General features: G+C 41.8%; 1 protein-coding gene across 1 annotated transcript; it reads right to left on the reverse strand.

Moving 5' to 3' along the window:
* Nucleotides 1-328: 328 nt before the first annotated feature.
* LOC124545797 (cell surface glycoprotein 1-like) lies at nt 329-2,188 on the reverse strand. The gene has a single exon (XM_047124743.1). The coding sequence runs from the start codon at nt 2,186-2,188 to the stop codon at nt 329-331; it is 1,860 nt and encodes a 619-aa protein (XP_046980699.1).
* Between the last annotated feature and the right edge of the window lie 9,185 nt (nt 2,189-11,373).

An 11,373-nucleotide genomic window follows, 5' to 3' on the forward strand; every position in this document is an offset into this window, starting at 1 on the left:
TGATAAATAAATGGCACTATAAAATTTATCAAGGTGGCATCTTATAGTTAAAAACTAACGGAATACACAATAAAAGATCTTTTGCAGAGGAAAATGCTTTAATCTGTTATTAATTAGGAACAATATATATTTCTTAGCAGTATTGTGAAATGACAAATATATGGCTCTACAAAATTTTTCAAAGTTGCATCTTATAACTAAAAAAATACAGGAATACATAGTTAAAGATCCTTGATCAGAGGTACGTAGTTACATAGGGCAAGTCACGACAAAGAGTTAAATACGCTGAGTGTCAGTTACACTGTGCACACAGTCGCCATATCGACGCCTACCACAGCCAATGCCTCCTGGCGTGAGAGCCAGAACTTATTGATGGCGAGTTTCGCCACCACCTACGCCAGAAAGGACGTGGCGTTGGGGGCCAGAACGAGAAACCCAAAGATGGTTTAGGTCTGGTAGGGGTACGGATCGTGGTAGTGGTCGTTGTACTTGTGGTCGTCGTAGAACTGGTTGGTATATGTGGTCTCAAGGTGGTTGTAGTAGTGGTTGTACTGGTGGTAGTGGGTGGTAAGCTGGGAGTCGTACTTTGAGGCAGTTCACTCGTCGTTGTTACTATTGGTGCAGATGTTGGACTGACAATGGTTGGTGGAGCATCAGTTGGTACATTAGTTGGCTTTATTGTAGTAGTAGTAGTAGGTGGATTTGTGGGAGCTACTGTTGGCACATCTGAAGGAGTGGCGGTAGAAGGAATTTCAGTTATAGTTGGCCTTGTTGTTGGGGCTTCTGTGGGTGGGGTGGTAGCTGGAGTACGTGTAGGTTCTTCTGTGGGCTCTTCTGTTGGTATCTCAGTGGGAGGATTTGTAGGTTTTTCTGTTGGTGCGTCTGTAGGAGCCTCAGATGGTTCCTCTGTGGGAATAACTGTTGGTTCTTGTGTTGGCACTGCTGTAGGAGCTTCTGTTGGATCTTGTGGTTCTTTTGTTGGCTCCTCTGTTGGAGCTTCTGTGGCTGCATCGGTTGGCTCTTCTGTTGGTGCCTCTGTGGGCTCTTCTACTGGTTCTTCTGTTGGTGAGTCCGTGGGTTCTTCTGTTGGCTCGTCTGTTGGTGCTTCTGTTGGCTCTCCTGTCGGTTCTTGTGTTGGAACTTCTGTAGGAGCATCAGTTGTTTCTTCTATTGGTGCTTCTGTGGGAGATTCTGTTGGCTGTTCTGTGGGATCTTCAATTGGCTCTTCTGTTGGTGGCTCTGTGGGAACATCTGTTGGCTCTTCTGTTGGTGGCTCTGTGGGAACATCTGTTGGCTCTTCTGTGGGATCTTCAGCTGGCTCCTCAGTTGGTTCCTCTGTAGGATCTTCTATTGGTTTGTCTGTTGGTTCTTCTGTAGGATCTTCTATTGGTTCCTCAGTTGGTTCTTCTGTGGGATCTTCTATTGGTTCCTCTGTTGGTTCTTCTGTTGGATCTTCTACTGGCTCCTCTGTTGGTTCTCCAGTGGGGTCTTCTATTGGCTCCTCTGTTGGTTCTTCTGTGGGATCATCTATTGGCCCCTCTGTTGGTTCTCCAGTGGGGTCTTCTATGGGCTCTTCTGTTGGTTCTTCTGTGGGATCATCTATTGGCTCCTCTGTTGGTTCTTCTGTGGGATCATCTATTGGCTCCTCTGTTGGTTCTTCTGTTGGATTTTCTATTGGCTCCTCTGTTGGTTCTTCTGTTGGATCTTCTATTGGCTCCTGTGTTGGTTCTTCTGTGGGGTCTTCTATTGGCTCATCTGTTGGTTCTTCTGTGGGGTCTTCTATTGGCTGCTCTGTTGGTTCTTCTGTGGGGTCTTCTATGGGCTCTTCTGTTGGTTCTTCTGTGGGATCATCTATTGGCTCCTCTGTTGGTTCTTCTGTGGGGTCTTCTATTGGCTCCTCTGTTGTTGGCTCTGTGGGAGTATCAGTTGGTTCTTGTGTAGGAGGGTTTGTTGGTGGCTGAGTAGGAGGATTAGTTGGTTGTTCTGTTGGTTGCACTGAAGTAGTGTGGGTTGGCAACTCAGTTGGTGTTGTTGGTTGCACTGAAGGAGTGTGGGTTGGCAGCTCAGTTGATGTAGTTGTAGTAGTTGTAGTAGTTGTTGGAGGCTGATGAGCTGCACAGCCCGCTTGGTCTGGCCAGTCACATATCATCAGGGTTGGGTTGAACTCTGTGCCACTCGGGCACGGCATCAGTACTCCATGCCCATTTGCGCAGGAATAGTACTTGGTGCAGTCTGTTGGGTGTGGCACGTTTATTTTGTAGTTGGGGTCACTTTGTGGCAGACATCCCGAATCGTCTTCTGCCCGAGGCATTCCTTTCGCCTGGGCTATCAGACTTACCAGGAGCAAACTCAAAATTTCATTTGGCCGTCCTGAAAAAGTAATTAAAATTTGTTAGAACATTTGTGAGGCTAGCTCCGTCCATTTACACAGTTATATAAGCATTATCTATTACACTTAATGAATGACACTTTTCGTTTTGTGCAAACCATGTTCATATCTTTTGTCTCTTGACTACCATCATGGAGTTAGATCTCTATGACATCTAGTTTACGAACTGAGTTTCAGCTTTTAACTGTTCAACATAATAATGTCTCTACCTTCAAGAAGAAATCATAGTACTCTAACGTAAATGCACAGTTCTTGATAAGTACAACGAAATTCAAAGAACTCTCTCATACTCCTTGTAAGAACATAATTAGTATATCCAAACTCACATTCAAAGTTTTGATGGATTTTAGAAATTGACTAGACAATATTTTAAATAGGAATTAATGTCCTGAAATGTTCTGTTTTCACACTACAGAAACTAACAATTAACACAGCCTATTCTACTTTTAGCGCCTGCTGGATGGAAAAAAAACTCAATGGCCAGTACCGTATGGTCACTTGTATTGAATCATTTACTGTGTCATACTCTTCATAAGGAGCTTGTGGAAGTCTGTATGAGGGAGCAAGTCGCTATTGCGCCGATCTTCCGGCGTTAACTCGATCTTTACCAAACGATAGGTGGTACTTCCCTTTACTTAGACCTCAGCTGCCGTTATAAGACTGAACTTATCTGTTCCTCTTGTCTCATCAAGGTAAATAATGCTTGACTGCATCAGAAATGTAACCCGGGTCTCAATATGCACGCAGACGGACACTGGGCAGCAGAGCGGGAATCATTCCTTGCAACCAAGGTTATTCCTAAATTTGTGAACTAAAAGCGTTGTGGTGACAATGTCCAATCACAGACATTACCTTAATAGTAGGCCAACAGTGACGAGGAGTGTACAACGGCGTATGTTACTGTAGAATGTTTCGATTGTTACTTAGCATTGAGAAATGGTAGCAAATCAACTCTCTTGCACCAGAAAGGCGTACATGATGTTTAGTTTTTTGCAAATATAATAATTACTTCCTATAGTGACTTTCTGTAAGTCTTTTAGATCATAAAAAGAGAAATGACCAGACAAGATCTGATTGCAATAATGATGATGCACTTTAGAGATGCGTCACATCATTTACATATTTAGGGTTAACACTAAGAAGTGATATGAAATTGAACGAATACGGAAAACGGTAGTAGCACGGGTGCCTGAAAGATTTAGATTTGTTGGTATAATTCTGGGAATGTCAGAGTACGTGTAGGGGAAGTCGAATACAAGACACTAGTGCCATCAATTCTAGAGTACTGCCCCAGCGTTTGAAGTCCTTAACACGTGATCAGATATTTTTCCTCACTTAAGACACGAATGGAATAATGGCAGAAAAATCTCTGACAGTGTTACGAAATGCCCTCCACCTTGCTAAATACATACATACACGTAGGAATCTAAAAAGTAGATTCCATAGTCACTGCAGAAAGAGGAAGTTCATTTTACCTGTTTGTACCTCTAGTATGGATACTGTACTTTCCTAGTGATAAGTGGTAACGACTAGGCCTTCGTAACAAGATTTAAAAGTGTGAAAATGTGGAATGGAATTTAGAAACACGTTGTAGATGGGGAGCTATGAAACATTCTTCGTCTCCTGGTGCCTAACTTCGGGATCAACAAGACCAGTGAGGTAAACCTTGAATGTTTGAGACGAAATTTACTGTCTCTCATTCGCACTCTAGCTCAGTCCTCGTGTGAAAACCACAATTATAGAACTGGAATTTCACATCTTATTCTGAAATCTGAGTCATGATTAAACGCAACTTTTCTTCAAGAAGCACTTGTGACACTCCCTATGACAGCGAAGATCTGATAGCACTACTAAACGAAGCGATAAAAGCGCCTTGTTTACAGTTCTTGTTCTGAGGATGGAATCCCTCTACCATCGCAACATTATTCATGATTTTTGCATCTATTGGGCAACACACACAACGAGACACACAAAAGCTGCCTTTTCAGGTGAAATCAAAACTGGAAACCACACACTCCAAACAAAGACACCACCGTAAATGACAAAGAGTCATGTACGTTTAAAACAACCGCCAAGCCAACGACTTGGGCCTACACAGTCCGTAGTTCTTGGCGTTTTCCTCGTCAGTATTGACTATCAGCAGAGCAGTGTACTGTAGTTCGCAGCACATTTTGACAACAGCAAAGATAAACAAGTTAAACGGAATGCTGAGTATACGCATCATTTTGGAAAAAAAAGACAATCCCAATGCTCCACTCGCATGTGAAATATCTTGAAGTGTTTCCACGAAGAGTACGGACATCCCTGATCCAAGTACCCTGTCATTTTCATTTTCTTTCCAAATACTCTGAAGAAAAAGCTTAAGGTTTCAGGGCTGTGTGAGAGACGCCATCTCCAGAATAAACTGCCTCTGCGATACCGTTCGTCACTATATTTCGAAAAAAGCTACATTTTTTGTTTTTCTTTATTCGTCAATTAATTCTCCCCCATGGTTGCGACCTGTCCTCGACTATAGAAGCGATTTTCTGCTTACATAATTTTAATGAAAATTGACATAATAATGTACAACAATAAAGGAAGTTAAAATACGGTATTAAAACTGTAAAATATGGTATTGCAAATGCTGATGCTGTATAGTGCTGAGTGACGAGCTGATTTTGGTAGATGGTCTAAGGATGATTGCGAGGGGAGAGAAAGAAGTGTCTTCCATTTCGTTAACTCGAATTCCCAACATCAACAACACTGCTAAAATGCTTCAACAAAATATTCGTCCTAATAACACATTCCTTACCCTAATCGAACCTCATTTTGTGGAAGTTACAACATAGAACTGACCTATAACTAATAGCAAATGTACATATCTTCTCGGATTTCTGAGTTGGAAAGCGAGAATAGGTTGAAGCTATCTTGAAATTTCCCATTAAGCATCTAGAGTTGAGCAAACGGAAGTGTTCTATATCAACACAAAATAAACATGACTGGTCATATTATTAGGGTACTATTTGTCGTGACGTATTAATAAGTGTCTGTTTTCTGACTTGGAACTGTGTCCTTAAAAAATGTTCAAATGTGTGTGAAATATTATGGGACTTAACTGCTAAGGTCATCAGTCCCTAAGCTTACACACTACTCAACCTAAATTATCCTAAGGACAAACACACACACCCATGCCCGAGGGAGGACTCGAACCTCCGCCAGGATCAGCCGCACAGTCCAGGCCTGCAGCGCCTGAGACCGCTCGGCTAATCCCGCGCGGCAACTGTGCCTTAACTCTATAACACATGTCATCTAAATCTGTCAAATCAATACCAGTGAACAAGCAGTTTACTACAGATGTAGTGTTTCGTTCCGATTGAAGCTAAAAACGACAGAGCTCCTGCGTAACCTCACGGATCTTCACATTAAGAAATATTTTTAGCGGTGGAAAAGAGCGAATGCACGCCTGTGTATCGTCTGAGACGGGTCTTAAGTTCAAGACGACCACAACTAACTGAAAACTCCATAAATGTTCAGTTTTTCCTCAACAATTTCGTTTCTTCTCGTACTCAACATTTACTGACGGAACATCCAAACATGGTTGTAGCAAAACACTTGGTTCGAGTCAAAGTGTCATAATCTTAGGACACTGTTCCACTCATCTGATCTTCAACATTCTTCCGTAACACCACATTTCACAGTATACTATACTCTACTTGTCACAACTGTTTATAGTCCACGTTTCGTTTCTGTACAACGCTACACTCCAGTCCAATATCTTCAAAAAGACTTCTTAAGACTTTTATTTTTATTCGATGCTAACATATTAATATTTTAAAAAAGGCTTTCTTTGTTACTGACAGTCTGTATTTTATGTCGACTCTGCTATGGTCATAGTCAGTTATTTTTCTGCCCAAACGGAAAACTTATCTACTACTTTTAGTATCTCATTCCCAAATTTAATTGGAACCTCAGGATCGCCTAATTTAATTTAACTTAATTCCATACTCTTATTGTGCTTTAGTTGATGTTCATCATACAATTTTTTTTCAAGACACTGTCTGTTTTAGTCAACTGCTCATCCATGTCCTTTGCCGTCACTAGCAGAATTACATTGTCATCAGCAAACCTAATGGTTCTTATTTCTTCTCCCTTAAGTATACCTTTCTTTCCAAATATGTCATTGGTTTCCTTTCCTGCTGGCTTAATGTACAGCTTGAACGATATGAGGGAGAGGCTACCAACCTTTCTCACTCCCTTCTCAGCTACAGTTTCCCTTTGATGCCCTTCGACACAAACTTCAGTCTGGTTTCTATACAAGTTGTAGATAACTTATCGTTCCTCATATTTTTCCCTCATATCATCAAAATTTCAAAGAGCGTTGTCTAGTCAACATCGTTAAAATCTTTCCCTAAATCTTCAAATACTGTAAACATTGGTTTGCCTTTTACGGGCTATTTTATAAGAAGAGTCGTAGGGCCAGTATTGCCTTGCGTGTTCCCACGTTTCTTCGGAACGCAAACTGGTCTTCCCGTAGATCGGCTTCTACGAGATTTTCCATTCTACTGTAGATAAGTCGTGTCATAATTTTGCAACTATTATTGCTTTGATATACGTGTGTGATAGAACTACAAGATAATCGTCAAATTTAGCGCGAAAAATGTAACTCAGCATTGAAAGAAAGTCGCGGTTGCGACTGCAGATATGCTGATATCCTTGAGTACGTCAGCAAATAACAAAGCGCCAACAATTATATCAAAGAATGATGTCGTATATGAGGGATACAGTGCCGAGAAAAGGCGTCCAGTGTGTTCCAGCTGCTGCTGGATATTGCGCTATGAGTGTTCCTGCAAATCCAGCGCCTTTTATTCGACAGTTTTCCCACAAGAACAACCAACTTCTGTTCCCAAGGACCCTATTCTCTTTTTTTTGGCACCGACAAATTTCGTTTCCCTCCGTTACAAGTTGCCCCCAGTGTATGTATAACCTAAGCAAAAATAACTTAATAGCCATCCACGAAAAGTGTTACTGGAGTAAATTAAACGTTAAATACATCGCTGTGATCGGTGGGTAAATTCTAAAGATGATAAAACTGTTAATTATTTAGCTGCTTCCGAATACAACTAAGTGATACGAAATGAATTTCTTTTCAAAATGGTTCAAATGGCTCTGACCACTATGCGACTTAACATCTATGGCCATCAGTCCCCTAGAACTTAGAACTACTTAAACCTAACTAACCTAAGGACATCACACAACACCCAGTCATCACGAGGCGGAGAAAATCCCTGACCCCGTCGGGAATCGAACCCAGGCGTGGAAAGCGAGAATGCTGCCGCACGACCACGAGCTGCGGACGAATTTCTTTTCTCTACGGATAAACCTAATACAGGGTGTTACAAAAAGGTACGGCCAAACTTTCAGGAAACATTCCTCACACACAAAGAAAGAAAATATGTTATGTGGACATGTGTCCGGAAACGCTTACTTTCCATGTTAGAGCTCATTTTATTACTTCTCTTCAAATCACATTAATCATGGAATGGAAACACACAGCAACAGAACGTACCAGCGTGACTTCAAACACTTTGTTACAGGAAATGTTCAAAATGTCCTCCGTTAGCGAGGACACATGCATCCACCCTCCGTCGCATGGAATCCCTGATGCGCTGATGCAGCCCTGGAGAATGGCCTATTGTATCACAGCTGTCCACAATACGAGCACGAAGAGTCTCTACATTTGGTACCGGGGTTGCGTAGACAAGAGCTGTCAAATGCCCCCATAAATGAAAGTCAAGAGGGTTGAGGTCAGGAGAGCGTGGAGGCCATGGAATTGGTCCGCCTCTGCCAATCCATCGGTCACCGAATCTGTTGTTGAGAAGCGTACGAACACTTCGACTGAAATGTGCAGGAGCTCCATCGTGCATGAACGACATGTTGTGCCGTACTTGTAAAGGCACATGTTCTAGCAGCACAGGTAGAGTGTCCCGTATGAAATCATGGCGGTGAATCGAGGAAGTACAGTACATACTGACGCAACTAAAATGAGCTCTTACATGGAAATTAAGCGTTTCCGATCACATGTCCACATAACGTCTTTTCTTTATTTGTGTGTGAGGAAAGTTTGCTGAAAGTTTGGCCGTACCTTTTTGTAACACCCTGCATACAGAAGAAAATACATTTTCGATTGAGCACTCCTTATTCATAGAAGTAAAAACACTAAAAGAAAAGCTGAAGGAGCAGAAACTTCACAATATTGTCTAAGGTTGAGACCTTCTGCTATGCTCATAGAGGGCCACAGTCACATTTAGATAGAAGACATGAGCTGCGTCAGAACGCGCCAAGTAGACTATTCATCTTGACTTCCCACAGCAATGCAGCCGTCCTTTATTACCAGTATTCCGCTATGCAAAAGCCTCGGTTGGAAATGTCAACCTCAATAGAACTTGTGTCCGCTACATATTTTCCGACTTTTCGGAGTAGCCGTCTGTTAACTCGATATATCACGTACTGATTTCCAAGTAGATTCCACTAGGCCTCTAGACGCAACCATTACAAATTCAGACAGCAAACTTTTTCTTAGTGTTATTTGTAACGTATTCTGCTTTGTTCCTAGTGTGCGGAGGCAAAAAGCAGATCGCCAGTGAAGTTTATTCGTGTGATGGGCGAGGATTCCAGTGCACTATTATACCCACATAAAGTAAATTTTGTGTGATAACGATGCATGGCAGAGCATTATGAGAAGTTCCAGTAACTGTGCTGGAAAGCCTTCACCTTACGTGCGCATGTTGTTGCCTCTCTTCTGAGATAGGGCCTACATGAATGTTGCAATCACCTTCATTACTACAAGTGGAATTTTTGTTTCAGTATTGCACTTCCTTACGATCATTCAAAGACAATACTATTATGCAGAGATCAGCATTTTAAACAAACAATCTGATAATGCTAAACACCCTAGCTGATATATCGTTTATATGTATTAGAGCATTAACTATCGTGTTACGTTCCTTGGAGCACACCCGATGTAGCTTTCGTTACTGTCGAATGCTTGTCTGACCTGTATAACCTACTGGATTCTAGTAATCACAAATTCACTGAGACAGTCACATACCTAAAAGATACTCCGTATGATCGTTTATTGTGCAACCAATGGCTTCAGCATTATAGGCACCCAGCGGCCACAATCGTGGGGCACACACTCTCCCTCAACACCGATTGTTCGCATAAATTTACTATTTTATCAATGAAAATAATATGCCTTAGTCATTAACTCGTTCTTTCGAACAGAAAACAGGACAAGCCTGAATAGGACCTTTGCTCTGAGCGTTCCTTACAAACTTGATTACGTATATAGATATTCCATCTATAGTTTTCGATTAGTCAGCTTGCAAAAACAAAATATGTGACATAAACAGCCGTATCTTATGATTGTATTGATTAAGAAGCTTTTATTTTTTTTTTCAAACCACCAAGGCACCGCAGATCTTAGTATTCGACATAAATTTCAACCTGATATCACTGCCTGTTCCAGACAGAAAGGGATCTCAACAGACAGATAGACATACAGATGGACGCGCAAGAAACAACAACAAAAATATTTTTATATGATATAATTACAGATTAACAATTTTCGGATTTTTTCCTTTATTTGTACTGTGAAACTTTGCTTCTTGCCAAATTTCATGATCCTAGGTCAACGGGAAGTACCCTAGGTTTTTACAAACGAGTTTGCGAACATCAGAATACATGACGTAAATGGCTGTATCTTTTGAACGCATTAACTTAGAAGCTTAAATTTTTTACATCACCGAGAGACCTCGTAGACAAGGCAGTACATTAGGACTTTGTCTTTATGAAACAGGCATGCCTCTTCATATTTAAAGCGCACAAATGTAAATTTTGTCAGTACTACTTTTCAGTATGGTCTATGTATTGTTCTTAAGCTGTATACAGTTTGCGAGTGTATTTATATTTTTCCCATTTTTGCTGCAGGTCTGATGATGATCATTAAAGACCGAAACCGGTAATCTGTTAAACAAAAAGATTGTGATCATAGACGTAAATTAAAGGAAACGTATCTCTCTCTTTCCTAGTGTTTATCCCGTCGTATCGGGTCCTCCGTTTTCATGTTTTGAGAAATTTACTTTACTTGAAGTTCGTGACCTTCCTGAAACCTCAATTTTCAGTCAACTTAAGGGAGGGAAGTAGTGTGCGCCATCTGTCAATCATGCAAATTTTTTTTTCTTTTATCGTATTTAACTCTGTACATCGTATTTTCTGAGGCGGAGATCGACAGCCGGCCAGCCATTTTCCTAAGGGAGCATGAAGAATCTTCTTGAAACTACACTCCGGCTGCCAGGTGTACCAGGCCAGCGGCCGTTACCCCGCCAGCGCGCGGGATTCGCCGAGCGGTCTCAGGCGCTGCAGTCACGCACTGTGCGGCTGGTCCCGGCGGAGGTTCGAGTCCTCCCTCGGGAATGGGTGTGTGTGTCTGTCCTTCGAATAATTTAGGTTAAGTAGTGCGTAAGCTTAGGGACTGATGACCTTAGCAGTTAAGTCCCATAAGATTTCACACACATTTGAATATTTTGTTACCCCGCCACGCGGATTCGGTCCGGGTCTGGCTCGTTGCTCTGCCTAGGATGCAAGCTATGCAAAGCAGTTAAACAAAAGTGAGTACTTACAGTTTATGACATTTATATTAAGAATATGGTGCCCGTTCGAGCGATTAGAAGCTAGCCCTACTGCAACAAATGGTTCAAATTGCTCTGAGCACTATGGGATTTAATATCTGAGGTCATCAGTTCCCTAGAACTTAGAACTACTTAAACCTAACTAACCTAAGGACATCACACACACCCATGCCCGAGGAGGGATTCGAACCTGCGACCGTAGCGGTCGCGCGGTTCCAGACTGAAGCGCCTAGAACCGCTCGGCCACACCGACCGCCCCACTGTAACACTTAAGGACATTACAGGAATGAAAATTATTTCCACCACTCGTATTTC

The sequence above is a fragment of the Schistocerca americana genome, chromosome 8 (assembly GCF_021461395.2).
Source record: "Schistocerca americana isolate TAMUIC-IGC-003095 chromosome 8, iqSchAmer2.1, whole genome shotgun sequence".
Classification (NCBI taxonomy): domain Eukaryota; kingdom Metazoa; phylum Arthropoda; class Insecta; order Orthoptera; family Acrididae; genus Schistocerca; species Schistocerca americana.